Source organism: Anser anser (assembly GCF_964211835.1).
Source record: "Anser anser genome assembly, contig: HAP1_SCAFFOLD_71, whole genome shotgun sequence".
Taxonomy (NCBI): domain Eukaryota; kingdom Metazoa; phylum Chordata; class Aves; order Anseriformes; family Anatidae; genus Anser; species Anser anser.
In genome coordinates this window covers 233,067-250,283 of record NW_028153640.1, presented here as the reverse complement: position 1 = coordinate 250,283, position 17,217 = coordinate 233,067, and the positions used below count along the sequence as shown (strand labels likewise).

At 38.8% G+C, this 17,217-nt stretch overlaps 1 protein-coding gene across 1 annotated transcript; it reads left to right on the top strand.

Moving 5' to 3' along the window:
- Positions 1 to 4,713: 4,713 nt before the first annotated feature.
- LOC310891726 (nuclear pore complex protein Nup153-like) lies at positions 4,714 to 14,549 on the top strand. The gene is made up of 7 exons (XM_083853967.1): positions 4,714 to 4,969; positions 5,107 to 5,145; positions 5,245 to 5,298; positions 8,113 to 8,259; positions 9,362 to 9,414; positions 12,092 to 12,218; positions 13,839 to 14,549. Exons 1-7 carry the CDS (start codon positions 4,844 to 4,846, stop codon positions 14,406 to 14,408), a joined length of 1,116 nt encoding a protein of 371 aa, XP_083710093.1. The 5' UTR covers positions 4,714 to 4,843; the 3' UTR covers positions 14,409 to 14,549.
- Positions 14,550 to 17,217: the final 2,668 nt, after the last annotated feature.

Below are 17,217 nucleotides of genomic sequence, written 5' to 3'. Positions count from 1 at the left end.
GCAACCAACGTTCTCTTCCTCTCATCATTTTCATTTCTGTGGACTCCAAGAGAATACACTCCCAACATTTTTCAGCTCTGGAGAACAAACAGCCCAACCAATCTCATTCACTGAACTACAAAACTGGTATTTTCGCTATCTAGTCCGGAAAAGGAGGCGCACGTCTCTAACGTACAGTGTAGAGACCTTGTTAATAGGCAAAGTCTGCATAAAATAGGTGGCCACAGCCTGATTTTCTGACGTTCAGGGCCTTGGGTCACACACCACCACAGTATCAGACTTAATGAAGTCACCAATCTATGTGGGCCTCTCGTTACACAGGTCACATGTTATGGACCAACCTCTCAAAGGCCAAAAACCAGCACTGATACTGCCGGGCCAACACATATCTGTAGCATCCCATTTCTGGGTGACAACACAATGAATGTTTCCACAAAGTACTCGATGCAACCTAACTACTGTGTTTGGTGATGCAAAGCAAGCCGTGTCAAAGCAGCGTAGCACCCAGGCACATTCCTGGAAGATGTTTTGCTGCTCACATTGAAGAAAATAGATAAAAAAATCCTGTGCAGTTTGCACTTCTGAGCTCAAGTACCACAGCTATGCACTGCAATTGAAGTGGCATCAAACCTTGTAAGGTTTTGAAGCTTCAGCACTGCCATCCAAATTCAAGGAGGCTGCATCTATTATCTTGAATTTGCCCCAGCTCAGTCCCCTGAAACAATTCCATAGACACGTACAAGCAACCCTTTTCCCACCCAGATTCTTTGCTTCATCTATTCCACCTCTACCTTGTGTCATATTCTTATTAATCTGCCCCTCAAAAGACTCCCTGGCTCACACAAAGAAGCAACCCAACAAATCCCTGTTCCCAGCCACGTTGCTTTCATGCTTTGGGAAGAGTTAACTGCAACAGCTCTAACTGTGATGCCACCTCACCCCCTCCACCTATGTGAGGTTCTTTGCCTTCTGTCTCCTCCTACGTGTACACCTGCACTAGAACCAGGAAGAATGTGCTTCCTACAATACTCCAAGAGCCTCTTCTGTTTCAGGATGTCATCATTTCAATTCAGGACTGAAAGTATTCCTAGCAAAAACCCAACAGCTAATAGCTAACAGAAGCAGTTGCTGGTGATCAGCTACAAGTAACCTGGAAGTACTGAGGAGTCACAAAAGAGAATTTGCATTACATTTAAGAACAGCATGCAGCTTAGGACCACTGCTTTCACTGACTACACTAAGCCATAAAAAAGAATTGGATTCTTACCTGCCATCACAGCAATTATGGTTTATGTTGCCCCCAAAACACACACGGCAGTACCAGAACTGTGTCAACTAGCTTTAACAGCTTCCCCAGCTATTAAGTACAGTAATTTCTGCTTCCTTTTTTTTCTTGGAGGAATATTCTTTTGTTTCCAGCCTCACTTACTTATTATACACACTGTTAATTAGCAACTATTTCTCCATACTCATAGGGTTATGGAGTCCCTATGACTGGAAAAGACTCTGTACCCTTCAAGATAAGAACAGCATAAAGGCAGCAACTCGCAAGACTGCTCTAGCTTAAAGCAAAGCTTTCCTCATTGCTCTCATCTCCTTTGACTTGAGTGCTGTCATCCTTCTACCAGAGCTTTAAAAACTTCATTACCACGAATGAAGGAAGACCAGAGCAATCAGAGAGGGTAGCAGAGGGTATAACTTAAGGAGCTGTTACTAGGATTTTTTTGTTGTTCCTGGTGGACTATTTTTCTCCTTGCCAGCAAGGAGGGAAAACCAGCAAGTTGTTTTCTCCAAGATTTTTTTTTTTTAGGTTTAAGAACACGGATTATGTTGTAGCAATTTCTTCGCTGTAAAGCGTCAGCTGAGAAGTCTAACAGTAAGAAGGGCAAGGGAAAACTGAATGCTGATGCAGAGAGTGCCAGCAGACATCATCCTCATTCCACGGGATGTTTGTAGCTATGGCAGTTGAAGTCTACACTTCCATATGCTTAACATACCCTATTTATAAGCCGATTTTAGCTGACCTAGCATGTATCAGTAGTACAGTTAGAGCCAGCAGCCTGCAGGAAAAAGTGGGCACAGGTGTTTCCATAGCAAGGCCTGTGAGTGTCTCCCATACATACTTCCAGTCTAAGCAAGCACATGAAAGGCTTGGCTTGTCGCTTACCTAAGGAACCAGGAAAACAAGGGGAAGCTAGATTTTGCTTGTGTCCTAATGCCCATATAAAAATAAAGACAGATGAAATACCCTTACTACCTTGTTAAATTCCATAAGCCGGAAGAGAACGTGCTGCACACAGGTACAAGTAAAATCCCTTGCTGGCAGGTTTGCAGAAACAAATCTTTTATTTACACAGGCAAGTCTATCTTTAGACCCCATTTACCTCTTTACATTTCTCGAATATTTACATGACTTCATGATGCTCCAAGAAGGGAGTGATGAACAAAAAGATTACAGAAACTGTCAAAAGCATAGCAAAAAAAACCCAACCTATCATTGTGCTTTAAAACTTATGAGCTAGAATAATGTAGAAGAAATGTAGTTTTAGCACTTTGGTCCTAACGGTCATGCTCTAGAAGACACTTAAATAGCAGAGGGGATTTCAGAAGTGACCGTATCCAGAGGTTGCCAGTGACAATTCATGAGTGAATCGTAGAGTTCTTCGCTTGTCTCCGTGAATTGTCTGTTCATTTCATCAACATCCAAGTAGAGCTGTGGATCTGAAAATAAAAGCCTGGTAAGTCCAAGTATCAAATCTGAGGCATGCGCACAAAAAAACTTCACGTGAAATGGCTAATAAAATGTATTTTAAGCTAAGTGTAATAAGCTATTAGATCTACTAATTTTAGTGAGGTATTTAGTCCTCTAAAATTTTGAGCCTCACAGCTCCAACTTTTGGGAATTTGTATATTAGAAGGCTGGGACTAGAACTGTCTTTCAAGATAAAGACAAAGACAATGTTTAAGATAGTAAAGATAACGTTTACGGATAATCAGCCATGAAACCCTCCCAAGAGTCATTTAATTCACTTCTACGGCAATACACGTTACATAGGATAGTTTCTAAACACTAACACAAAATGCCTCCACGTGAGGAACTTTGCAAACCTTCCAGGACACAAATATGTTTTGTACCGTATTTGTAAGTGCAAGCTGAATCCTCCTTTTGGAATCTGCAACATAAGCTTTTACCTCAGGGTGGAGAACAAAGCTTTTGCATATTACTGAGTTTCTAATATAAAATCTGTTTAGCGGAACCAATACAAAGAACAAAATTCTGTCTTAGACCATTTTCAAATGGGAATGAAGGCACAGGTACAAGAAACCTGCTGCGAAGCATTGACAGTGTCCCGTTTTACTTGATGCGGTCAGTGTATGCTGTATCAGCTTTAAAACCCCAGCTGATTGCAGATCAACCCCACAGAGGTTTGACCTCAGCTGAACTTTCAAGATGTTCTTCATCCAGTAGAGGTTGGCTTGTATTGTTAAAAGGCACAAGGATGGCTAAACTCAAGTGACAATGATAGAACCCTTATTACCGTCAGTAATTAGGTCATCACCGATTGCAGTCATAACTGAAGATTCCTGAAAGACAGAAAAGGCTAAGTTTAATCATAACTCATTTCAGAAAGCATCACAGATTCAAAGTGCTGCAGTCTCAACCCATTCCTTCTTCCTACAACTACAAGGATAGATGGCATTTTATCTATTTATTTTTAGAAGAAAGCCAATATTGCAGTACAGGTTGGAAGGGACCTCCGGAGGTCACAACTAATAAATTGACCACTTACATAAGACCACTTACAACAACTGTTTAATTTGCTTTAAGCAAAGCAAATCAGAAGAACAGGAACAGAAGAAGCGTACGCAATTATGCTGTCAAAACCATTCTTTGGTATGCGTGAACAAATAATGGTGTATAAATCACTAATTCTATGGATTTACTATTTAAGCACTTAAATACAAACACCTCTGAATGGAATCTGCTCTTTTAACTTCACACTAAGCAGAAAGCATGTTTTCAACTTCGGATTCTTTTTGCTGATTCACACAAATCTGTACAACGTATTATCTGTGAAATATTTTCTTTACAGCAAGCGTGCACTATCTTTACCTCAAAAACAGCTGGAGCCATTAAAGAATCTCCTAAAGAGCAGTCTCCAACAGCTTGCATGCTGTCACAGGGAGCATAGGAGCTGTAGTTGTAGTCAGCGTAAGCATCGTAACTCCTCTGCGAGTAGTAGTTCTGGTAATCTTGGCAATAATCATTATGGTTGTATGACTGGTACCGCTGCAATTCTGCTTTCAGTCTGAAACATGAGAAGTTGCATACAGTCAGAGAACAAGAGACTGTAAACCCAGTTCTGAACTTAAACAATTTGTCAGCTTACATACTTCAAAGCTTAAAAGGAAGCTTTCCTAAACAGTCACCTAAGTGACAGCTTAAGTCACAGCTCAAAATCTCATTTCTATAGAAGCAAGACCATCGTGAAACTCTGAGGTCTGTGTTGTTACTGAAAATGCTTTCTGTACCACAAGCCTTTTCTTGAGTTCTGTTTCCCTGATTACTGCTTCGGAGGCCTTAGCAGTCCTAGCATCATCCGTCTTGACCTTTTACAAGTACGGAGTTCTTTTATTGCTCGTGCAACAAGCACGTGCAAGATGCACTGAGGCCCAAGGTAAACTTCATTAAACTCCGAATGTATTCTCTTCTTTATGGCTTAAACTCCCAGTGACTGCATTTTTCTCTGTCATCAGAATATATTGATTGTATCATCAGTGTAGCCTTGGGACGTAAAATACATGCCTCTTTAGCTCAGAATTGACCATTGTAACACTTAAAATGCTAATTTTTCAGGCACAAAAGAGAGCGAAAGCTGGACAAGAAACTGTGTGGTCCCACGCTACCTTAAGTACCTCAGCACGGCGCATCTTGGAGGCAATGGAGAAGCTGTCAAGCCCTTTGTTGGTAAATAGCACTTCTTTTAATCTGTTTTTGCTTCATGTGTTTATAAAACTTAGTAAATGTGCCATCAAAGCATAAAGATAAAATTATTCTTCCTTACGTTGTGGCCGGTTTAATTTATTGCGCTGTTTTTTCAACAGGATGCTAAAAGAATGGCATCTGTTTTGCTCCTGTGTTGTGTAAGTTGACCATGAACCCCCACATTTTTGTTGCAGGGAACCCTCTCTCTCAGGAGAAAAAAATTGCCCTCTAATAGTTATGCTTTGTTTTTTCCTCAGCCTCCGGACATAGATAAACTGGATATTACTGACTTCCAGTCCAAACGAAGAAAGGTAAGAACCAATAATGTCTTAAGCTGAGGTAGATAACTTTTTCAATGCTTTATCACTATTAGAAAAATTTTCTCAAACCTCAGTGACAACATAGACATCAAATCAAGTTAATATTGGCATGTATCCACAGTAGATGATGGGCTGTGAAGATTACTCAGGTTAAGAATTATGTTATCTTTGTAAGTTGAGAGCAACAACTCTAGAACACACCAAGTCGTTTTATCTTGTCCCCCAACTTGGGGTGAAGCTGCATATTAAAATTCCTGTTGAGGCAAGTTTGCTCTTGAAGAAATGATCACAAATAGAAAAATACTGCTTGAGTGGTCATATAGACTTTGTACAGACTTCCGTGTTCATTCGGGCACAGAAAACTAGTTTTTGTGCTTTTTATCACCATTCAAAGTAAAGAGGAGGAAAATTGTTAATTTCCGACGCTATAAATCTTACGCTCCTAAATTCCTATTTGGAGGTAGCACAGAACTGGTGAGAATGCTGTGGTAAAGCATGATTTCCTTTCATTTTGTTTAAAAAATGAAAACTAGTCATCTTTTTTTGATGACTTTAGTTAGGGGTATCATTAAATTGCAAAACTGTACCAGGCAGAATAGCTCTTGGTGTATTAAATGCCTAACTGGGGGAATTAATATTTTTCATTTTTACCTTTAAAACCAGCGATGAACCATCGTTGGAGTCTGATAAATTTTCCATAAAATTAAATGGGCATCTCTTTCTGCGAAAACATCTGTGTTTCCAGTATCAGTCTGAGTGTACAAATGACCACTTGTTAAGTGTATGGGCTTCTTAGGCTGGAAATCAAAGTGGACAGTAATACTGGTTGCTTATTGCTTTTAACTCTTTCAATCTCTGTATTGTTTAGCCAGCACAATCTCCATTTGGTAAAGTTCTAAAATGAATGTAGCAGCAACTGCTTAGTTTTTAGGGGGGTAGAGGTTTTTTTTTTTCTTTTTCTTTTCCGACGCTATAAATCTTACGCTCCTAAATTCCTATTTGGAGGTAGCACAGAACTGGTGATAATGCTGTGGTAAAGCATGATTTCCTTTCATTTTCTTTAAAAAATGAAAACTAGTCATCTTTTTTTGATGACTTTAGTTAGGGGTATCCTTGGGCTTATTAAATTACAAAACCCTTAGATGACCACTTGAAGATCAGGTGACTGAAGGAAATAACAAGATGTGCAAACTTTTCATCTTCTGTTCTAATGAGAAAAGGGACAGTGTCTCAAGAAGTTTCTGTGCTAATTCCTTGATTGGATGGATGTATAATTAAGTTTACAATCACTTCAGAGTTTACAAACATCTCAGATTTCCTGGACCATCTTTTCACCATCTGCCAAATTACAAGGGCATGGAGAAGTGAAGTATATCATAAATATTATCCAAATAACTAAAACCAAATCTGGTGTGAATTCTCAGTTATATTATAGCAATACACCTGTGATAAGGCATTAAGAAAGATCTGCCAGATTTGCAACAGAGAGCCTGAAATTGTCAGCCACTAAATGAATGTTGCACGCAGCTGTCAGTGGGTGAAAGGAGATAGATTGTCTATTCATAATACTAGAATTCATAATGGTGGCGGGAGAAGGGTAGCCCGTGATGAGAAGCAATTATTTGCTGAGGAGACGATCGTGTGTTTTCCTGCTAAAGTGAACATGCGGTTGATGGAACACTTGTGCACTCGGGCTAAACTTCTGCAGTGGGTAGCAGTGATGTGGTATTTTTCTTATTTCAAGGAGCTGTACCAGGCAGAATAGCTCTTGGTGTATTGAATGCCTAACTGGGGGAATTAATATTTTTCTTTTTTACCTTTAAAACCAGCAATGAACCGTCGTTCACTCGAAGTAGATTTGTGAACTTACATAAAACATGTCTTATTCAAGGTTTCAAACTGAATGTAATATTTTTTAGAAAGATGTATTTTTATATACTTTAGAGAGAGTGTGAATTCTATTACTAAGAGCTGGGAGATACTGTGAAATTAAAGCTGCAGCGTAAACAAAAATTTCCTGTTGGTATTGATTTGAACAATAGCATGCTTCCTAAGACTGTATTTTCTGATCCTTAAGACCGCAGGCGGAGCCATCGGTAAATCTTGTAGCCTTTAGGGTTTGTTTTCTGTCTGACAGTTCAGTTAAGTCAGTTTTGCAGAACACGCAGTGGTCTGTGTTAAAAATTAACTCTGGTCTGTGAAAATGCTTTGAAAAGGGAAGTCAAACCCACTACGTGAAGTGCATCTAATGCACATGTAAAGCATTGGATCATATTTTAATGAATGAGATTATTGTAAGACTGACAAGTTGGTTTTTTTGAGTGTGTTCTATTGTTTGTGTAACTTTGAAGAGGGAAAATGTAGGGGATGTGAAGCCCAGAAGCCTGTATAATTAGTTGCTTAACACTTCGAATGTTAAATTAATGAATTAAGCTACTGAAAAAAAAAAATCACAGTGTGGGCAGAGGAAAAGATAGGAGCATATTCTAGGAACATGGGTTATTTTAATTATGGTAGCATGAATTATTTTGTCTATGAAGCTAACTGCCAAATTTTGAAATGGAATTCAGTCAGACTTTGGCTACTTATATATAGCTTTATGGATTTCGTTACTGGTTTTCTGGTGATTTCCCTCTACAAGTTGAACGGTCTTCAGAATTTTCAAATCGTATTCACTGAGTGCCAAGACCGATGGGGGGAGGTTTATAGTTCTGTAATTTGTTTTCATCAATAAATATTGGAATTAATTTGGGTGGACGTAAGGATAAATTGATTGCTGTTTCCCTTTCAAAGCTGGAATCCCAGAATGCATTCCAGCCTCCACCTGTTAAGAGACTTGTGACACCAACGGTAAACCGTCAACCGATGCGTTATACGCGGTATTCTGAACCATCACCGACTTCAACTACTCAGTCCAGCAAAATTTGCCAGAGAGTAGACACAAAGTTCCAAGTGAGTACATTTTTGAGTCCTTATGTGCCTGTTTTTTTTTTCCAGTCTTGGAATGTTTCTCAAACCAATTGTTATCCTATCTTTGCAAAAAGTACTGATAGTATGTTTGAGGCGAGCTTTAAGGCAGTGGGAACCATTGTGAAATAGATTGAGCTTTTATGGATTTAATTCTGTTTTTGGAACACTCAGTGTCTTGTGGTTGTTTTCACGATGTCATGATGTGCTATTGAGTCATCCTGTTCTCAGTGAAAGAATATTAAAAGACAGAAATGTTTTCCTTTTATATTCTCATGTACACAAAGCTGTCACTGATGAAACATGCTCGTGTTCTGTGTAAACTATTCCAGGTGAGCTATGTGCTCCAAGTGAGAGTTCTGACAATGTGCTGAGTTATCGGTTTTGATTGCTTTGGAGTAGATGGAGTCTAATAAATTTTCCATAAAATTAAATGGGCATCTCTTTCTGCGAAAACATCTGTGTTTCCAGTATCAGTCTGAGTGTACAAATGACCACGTGTTAAGTGTATGGGCTTCTTAGGCTGGAAATCAAAGTGGACAGTAATACTGGTTGCTTATTGCTTTTAACTCTTTCAATCTCTGTATTGTTTAGCCAGCACAATCTCCATTTGGTAAAGTTCTAAAATGAATGTAGCAGCAACTGCTTAGTTTTTAGGGGGGTAGAGGTTTTTTTTTTCCTTGTTTGTTCATAAATGACAGAAAACAGAAAAGTATGTCCCTTTTACGGGGTTGGCAAACACAAGTTTTGATGAAAACTCTCCCCCCCCCACACACAATTTTTGTCATTTTGTTTAAAATAATTACTTTCTTTGTTAGAGGATTTGACAAATTTGATTTAGTGTTCTATCAGTTTGTCCTCAATGCTGAGTGAAGCAGTGTGCTTACTTTAGCCCCAAAATTTAACTGAACTGTACCCACAATGCTGAATTAGGGAACAACGTTAAGTAGGTGAGGTGTATTCAGTGCTATAAAATTAAAAATAAATAAATAAAATAAAAACCACAAAAAACCACATGAAGTGGTTGTTGGTACTTTGTGTATTCTGTACATATTCAGCTAAGTCTTGAACTAAACTTAACTTGCAGGGGATGAGAGAGAAGACTTTGCCTGCAGAACAGCGAGCAGAACCATCTGAAAGGTATGACATCTATTAATTTAAAACTTACTTGAAGGAAGAAAGACATCTCCTTTTTCAGTACAGTCTGCACCTGAAAGGTGGTGACAGTTCTCAGTAAAAGGAATGGGAAATCCAATGAAAATTTTGTATTTTGAGGGAGCTGCAAAGTCTGGATTGTGTTTGAAGATCAATATAACTTTGAGAAAATTGTTGTTTTTATGAACGGAAGGAAGATGAGCAAGAATAAAAGTACTGATACACCACTTTTTATCCCAAGTTTATCTTCTGAGTAGGATACGAAGATGGGAAATGAGGCACGTTTTCTGTATCCACAGAAAGGATCTTTGCTATTGGAGGCCTAATTTTTTCCTTCTACAGGAAATATGGCTCATTTTGTAGTTTAACTAAATCTGTAGCGTTACAAATTTTGCTTTGACAGATATTTCATGGTTTATAACTCAGTTTACTTATAACAAAATAATTTGTCCCTCCTAATGTTCCCTAGGGGAAAAGCTATTAGTTTTAGCTATTTAATTGCTTGCAGTTTGAAAGCTCTGTCCTAATGGGATGATTCTTTCTGAAGTATTCTTTAGAAGGTGAAGTAGGGGAAGTGAGTTACAGTTCAGGAGGATGTTTATTGATGTGTTTTTTTCTTTATTTTTTAAGCAAAAACATGGAGGAAGATTTATGATTTATTATTCTTTTTTTTAATACTCCTTTCATGATGAAGTTAATTGTCTGCTTTGAGTTCACATGAAGACCATGTGTTCTTTAGAATCATTTGAGGCCAAATGCTAACTCATCTCTAAAATAAAAAAAATCCAGCAGAATTAATTGAATTTCTTCTTGAGGAGACTGCTTTGTGTTATACTGCTTTCTTGGATTAGGTCAAATGAGTTATCCTCCAGATAATATTGATGGCTTTTCCTTCTGGGCAAATGGTGTTTTGGGTAATAATGCTTGAGTTAAGGGACTTTGCACTCGGTTTTTAGGGGGTCGCTCTTTTCAAAGAACAGTAGCAGGGAATTTTGTTGACTCTATGCTCATCTGCCAAGCAATTCTTATGTGACCATGGGCATTCTTTGGCTTGCAGAAAGAACTCAACACTTTGTTTTGGCATCTAAAAGTTGGACTTCACAACAACCACCTTTTTAGGGGTGGAAGCGACTGGCTTTAAGGTTCTGGTACAGGTGCAATCAGGTGCTGGGTTGTAATTATGTTTTTTTCAAACTGTTCTAAATTGTCTCTGTTAGAACTCCTTTCTACTTCTCCATTTAGGAAGGAGATAGAGCAAACTCATACTGCTTTTGATTTCGTTCACAAAGTTTATTGCAGTGCCCTACCTTTTGTTTGTAGAGTAGGTAGTGGTGGTAGTGTTTTTTGTGATGCTGGTCTCTGTTGGGTGCCATGTTCTGGAGCAGGAGCACCACACTGATCTGCTGGCAAGAGTCCCTTTGGACAGTTGAGTTGGAATACTCAGTAAATCTCTGGCCCACCAATGCTATATATCTATGTGTGTGTGTGTGTGTGTATATATTTTAAACCTGAGTCCAATTGTAGATTAGACTTGCTTGAAGGCTGACAATTGTCTTTGCCCCCTTGAAGCTCACAGGTGTTAACAGAAAGAGGAATATGGGCTGTTATGGGCAAGCGATAGTTGTCTGAATGAAGATCTATTTTGATGTAAGACTTTTTTCAGAATTCTAATGGATTGACAGTTCGGATTAGAGAAAAGTCTGAGCATATGCCTTAGGGATCTGTCTTCCTCTATGCAGTTACAGTGCTAAGCAGGCTGTTGTCAAGTATTTGACAAGTTTAGACCAGTTCTCCTCCTCAGTATTGTGGGAGTTTGACCTGGTGTCTTCCAGTGCGATCTAATGCACTTCTGTACTGACTGACTGATTGGCTGCAAGATAAGCTTTGATGTCACGGTTTTTCCAGGCATACTTCATTTTCTTGCCATAGTACTTTTGTTAGAGTTATTCCCTATTCCACTTCTGGTTTGGGTTATTTTTTCCCCATTTGCTCTTGGATTAGGATATCTTTCTGGTTTTGAGCTAGGCTTTTTTAAGTACCAGAAAAACGCCTTTGTATGCCTTACAAAAGGGATCTGTATTCATGTCTGAAAAGACTTCTGGAATGTTGGCATACCCAAACACCTCTGCTGTTCCTGCTGATGGCCACATGAAAGCCAGAGCTGCTTCTGAAGCTTAGGCCATATTACCTTGCCACACAAGTCTAAGGCGTCCCTATTCTATCAGAGCTGTTGGCAGTGTTTCCCATGTGTATGTGTGCATATGTGCACTCTTTCTGTATTTTTGTGAGCTGTTCTTTTATATCCCTGCAAAAGATACACGTGCATCGCAGAATCAGAGAACCAGTCCTATTTAAAGGAAGCACTGGAAAATAACAATCTAAATCAGCTCTTCTATTTCAGGTCTTCTGGCTTAGTCATTGTTCCCGTGTGAACGGTGCACTTATGTATGTCCTTTTCATTGCTGCTGTTAATAAAGTTTTTCCTATTTAGAACATCAAGTATTTACCAGCGTTTAGCAACTTGTGAGACAGCTTTAGTTTTTTTCTGATCAGCAGGTTTCAATTCTAGGACTAATAACAGCTCTAATATCTTGAAAAAAAAATTTGGCTGGTAATTTTTTTTTCTCTTGTTTCCCCCAACTTCTGTACTGTCGTGTGCTAGCAATGTGACCAGCTACAAATTCAGTACTGCTGCGTCCAATGGTCTGTCTTCAGGAGTGAGTAGCGGAGGTGGCAAAATGAGAAGGGAAAGAGGAATACACTATTTATCAAGAGCTGTACAAGAACAGGTAAGTGACTCTTAAATTAATTGCTGTCACTGAGCTTACTGAAGTAACTAGCTAAGTGTGTCAGTTTTATTGCATCATAGTAAATTATAACAATACCGCTTTATTTTTGCATTGTTTTTGTTTTCTTGTGGGTTTCAGAGCAGGCTCCAATTGATTTCCTGTGTTTGAATACCTGAACTTTGCTTATGTAATTTTGAAATTTTTAATTCTCTTACCTTGGAGATTCTTCAAACTATAACATTTCTCGTTAGCAATTGAATGAATGAGTCCTAAGAAGAGAAGTTTTGGTGAAGGTTTGTATAGTTTTTCTACAGGAATGATACTTGAAACGAGTGCCAAGTATAAAAAGAAAAAAAAAGCTTAATTTTTGGTTTCATATTTAAGTCATACAGAAAGATACAGGCCAAGAGTGTGAAAAAGAGTAGTAGAAGAGAGCATTCTGCATGTCTGCTAACGATGACTCAGTTTTTGATACTCACCAAACTCATTGTGAGAGAGTTTTTTTCTCATTTTAATAGGAAAAATCTATTCCATAAAACTATGACCATGAATATTCAGATTATTTTTTCTTTTATTGGATGTTATATAAGCTGCCTGTAAGTTAATTTAAGTATTTACGTTAACATTAAGTATTTAATTAATATTAAGTTAATATTAAGTATTTAAGTTAATTTAAGTTTCAAATCATTAAATGGGACTTCCAGATGATGCAATATAAAGAAATCATAAACACTGTTGTTTATTCCTGTAACGCAAATAAAATAATGGTCCAAATATCAAAAGTTCCATAAACTTTTCAAATCAAAACTGTGAAACAGATGTAAGCTACAGGATGCACTGAATATCAGTAGTACCAACTTACATCCCTTCCTAGTCATTTCTAAGTAGATCATGATAGTACTGTACAAATTTTGGTCAGATTTCCTATGCCATTTAAAACATAACTCATCCAATCTTAGTAATCAAATAAAGTAAGTGGCAGGGATGAAAATTGAAGTTGTTAAGAGGCTGTTTTCTGATTTTTATATTTGCATCCTGATACATGGTATAGACTGTATTTACCAGAACACAATCTTCAGTGCTGCTAGTCTGACTTTCTTTGGTGCTTTTTGTGTTTAGTTTGGTTGTTGAACCTACCTGCTTCTTTAAACATTACCTTTTTCCACGTTCACTGCTGTAGTGACTTTAGAAACTTTGGCAGCTATCCCGCCTAATTTTGCAAGAGGAACACTTTCTCACTTGTCTTGAGAGTGTACTCTTAATTGAAGCCATGCGAGGGTAGTTAGAAAGGATGATGCTTCTCCAGAGCTTTGATGACTAAAGTATAGAAAAGAAAGAAAAAAAATGTGATCTGTGCGTCTCTGTTCTGCACAGGTTTTGAGTTAACTTTCAGTGTTCTTGCTGTACAGTTGTTGAATAGAGTATAATGTGGAAGCAGGCCTGCCATAAATTAAAATGACGTGGTAGACAGAGGTGGGGAGATCGGGATTTCTTCTGGAAACTTGCTTTCTCTTAATTTGTATGGATTTTTGTTCTATTTAATTTTGTTAATAAATTGGGTGCGATGGGGTGAGAAAGTAGTATGTCTTGTATAAGAAAAATTAAAATTTGCAACTTTAGGAAGTGGAGGAACCAGTGCTACCAAACATACCCCTACCCATCAGTGCTGCATCGCTGCCTCAGTTCAATTCTAGTTTCGTTGGTAGTAGCGCTGTCTCAGCGTCACCGAGCGCTGTTTCAACAGCAGCAATGAGCACGGCAACTCCAGCAGCTGCGACGGGCATGGCAAATCCATCAGAGGTGGAGGGCATGACAGATCCATCAGAGGTGGAGGGCATGAAAGATCCATCAGAGGTGGAGGACTTGACAGATCTATCAGAGGAGGAGGTGGAGGACATGATTTATACAACGGCGACGTCAGGCATAACGTGTTCAACAGTGCCCTCAGGCTTGACATGTCCAATAATGGCGGCGGGCATGCCATACCTGCTGATGACAAAGGACATATCAAGGTCAACAGCGGCAACGACAAGCGTGGCAAATTCAACGGAGGCGGCAGGCATGGCAGATGCAGCAGCGATGGCGGCGGGCAAGGTAAATCTTTATGCTATAAATAATGTTTACAATGAGTATACTGCTTTATTGCGAGTTGACTTTTTCTGTGGTGCTCATGAAACTAACAAATATTAGTTTCTATGCAGCTGAATGAATTGGGGTTGTATGCCAGTTTGGGGAAAAAGGCATAAATGTTTTGATTCTGCTTCTCTCAGTCTTAGAGCCTGCCAACTCCCATTTAACGTGATTGTATAACTGCTTCAAATGCTGTGGAAGTCTGCGGGGGAAGGGGGGTGTGGACTTTATGCCAAGTTATTTATAGTGGTTTTGGCAGGGGTAGAGTTAATTTTCTTCGTAGTAGATGATGCTGTGTTGCAGATTTGTGAGCAAAACAGTGTTGGTAAGGCACTGGTGTTTTAGCTGTTGCTGAGCAGTGCTTACACAGTGACAAGTCCTTTTCTGTGTCTCACGCTGCCCTGCCAGCGAGGAGGTCGGGGATGCACAAGAGGCTGGGAGGGCACTCAGCCAGGACAGCGGAGCCCAGAGGACCGAAGGGATATTCCACACCATTTAGCATCGTGCTCAGCAATAAATGCTGGGGGAAAGAAGGGGAAGGAGTGGGGAGTATGTACAGGGTTATGGCATTTGTCTTTCCAGGTAGCCATTACATGCGATGAGTCATTAATGCTACCTCAAATTTAACAACTTTACTTCTTTACTTCCAGTTCTTTTCCCTGTTCCATTTGGAGGGAGTGAGCGAGTGGCTGTGTGGTGCTTAGTTGCCTGCAATGGTTAAACCACAACTTTATTTAAGTTATTAAATTAGAGGTAACGTGGTCATATAAGCCTCACATAGAATGAGCCTAGGGTGCAATAATTGGCATATTATTGCAATAAAATAAACATTAATCTGTTCCAGAGTACTTGAAATATTTTTTGTACGGTTTGAAGTAGACAGCTGCTTTAACATGTTGAGGTGTTTGCTGAAGTTCTTGGAGTATCATTGGGCTGAGTTTGCCGTTCTTCAGCTTCCTGGCTTGCTTTTCCGTGCATTTAGACCTAAGTAGCATCTCCAGCTTTTCCTCTCAGTTTCTGGAATTTGGTTTTGAAGATATTGTCCTATACCCACTTGGAAACTTCCCTGTGTTTTATTATTACTTTTATCTGCAAAATAACTCAAACATCAGGTTTTTCGACGTCACTGCGGGACTTCTGTTGGGTAGTGAATTCAGGTAGTTGTTGCTCTTAAATATAAACCTTTAATTCTTTTGAAAATACAGATACAACCAGCAAGTACTGTTAGCAGTCCTGAGTTTGCGTTTTCATCTCCAGTTGTGAAATCTACTGAGGCAGAAGTGCTACCTACGTCTTCTGTAAGTAAAATAATAAAGGAGCTTGACTTTTTTTCTTAGGCATTTAGTAGGCTGTTGCAGAACACTAAAGCAGAATCTGCCTTGATGGAGAAAAGTATGTAGGCTTCTGGCTTATAATTTGTCATTCAGCATGCGTGCTACAAATGTGAAGAGCAGCTTTCAGATTTGGTTTTGTGTGTGCATTCGATTGAAGTTCCTGTGGCTTGAGAATCTGAAAAACCTCTCTTGTTCATAGCAGATTGGGTTTACATTTAGTGTTCCCGTTGTAAAATCGGCAGAACTTTCTGGACCCAGTGGTACTCCAGTGACGCCCTTTCTTACCCTAGGTAACTGAAACTTTAGCACTTCAGATCTGAAGTGCTGATTTTCCTTTTTTTCTTTATTAAATCTTCAATCTGTCCTGTCTGCGCATGCTAGCAATTCCAGGCAGTGTTGGACTTCTGCAGTATTTTTCCAGTGACAGATCTGCTTTTATATTTTTTTTTTGTTTTGTTGCTTTTTGTTTTGCTTGTAATCATAAAGCATTGCAAAGTAAGTAGAATTTGTGAAGATTCTTATGTGAGAAGCATGAAAGCTGGAAATTCTTGTTTCTAACAAAAGTGAGTATAATCTGCTCTAACTAGGTCACATTGTGAAAGCTGGTTTTGTTTTCTTTTGTTTCAAAAGACACCACCACCTCAACCAACATCAACACACAGAAAGAGGAGGTCAAAGATTTTGCTGGTGGTCCCTTCACCACTGCCCACGTATTAAAGGAAGGAAGCGTCTTAGACGTTCTAAAAAATCCTGGAGAGATAATGAACTCCTTTTAAAAAGATGCTGCAAAAAATACGCTAGCATTTTTTATTAAAAAAAAACCAACACACGACTTATGGTTAATAGAGTATCTGCTATAAATATGAATGTAGGAGAGCATTACATTAAGCGCTGCGTTTGTTAGGGTGCATCTGCCCCCTTCTATTCTAAGTGGTGTTTGTTGCTGGAAGTAAAACTGCAAGATGAAAAGCAGATGGGTTGCATCTCCTTTACGTGTTAGGATGTAATTGTAAATGAGGTACTAAGAGAATTAGCCAGATAATCGGTGTTTCATTTTAAGTAAATACAATTTGTGGAATTGAAAAGGAAATGTTTGTAAAACTCAACACTCCTGTCCCACCTTCAGCCCAGGTGAAGAAAGAATAGGAAAGAGCTTCAGTTCCAAATACATGGCGAAAGCTGCGAATCTTTGGGCCTTAGCTTACAATGGCTCCTGTGGATTAAAATTTAAACTGCAAACAGAAGTGGAGTGTTTTACGTTAAAAACCCTTTTCTGAATTTTGTTTTTAAGCAATTGCAATTGTTTTCAACAGTTTCATAAAGTGTGTCTGTGGAAAAGATATCTTTTAAGAAAAAGGGCTTTATTGAATTTGATCTTTTCCCAAAAGTCTTCTTCTAACTTACATACTTGTTAAGAAGGCAGCACATTTCTCTGTTGGAAAGAGCTAAGTGAGAGAAAATACATTGTGCATTTTGTTTAAGGAAAGACCTCTGAGTGAAGTGACATTCACTTTCTTTATCGGTTTAAAAGAAGC

What these genes read in the sequence shown, in the direction of transcription:
- LOC310891726 (XM_083853967.1), top strand. Translation starts at nt 4,844, where the DNA reads ATGCTAATTTTTCAGGCACAAAAGAGAGCGAAAGCTGGACAAGAAACT. An exon ending in AGCTGTCAAGCCCTTTGTTG is followed by an intron (nt 4,970 to 5,106) that starts GTAAATAGCACT and finishes TTTTTTCAACAG; the next exon opens with GATGCTAAAAGAATGGCATC. An exon ending in CGAGCAGAACCATCTGAAAG is followed by an intron (nt 9,415 to 12,091) that starts GTATGACATCTA and finishes GTCGTGTGCTAG; the next exon opens with CAATGTGACCAGCTACAAAT.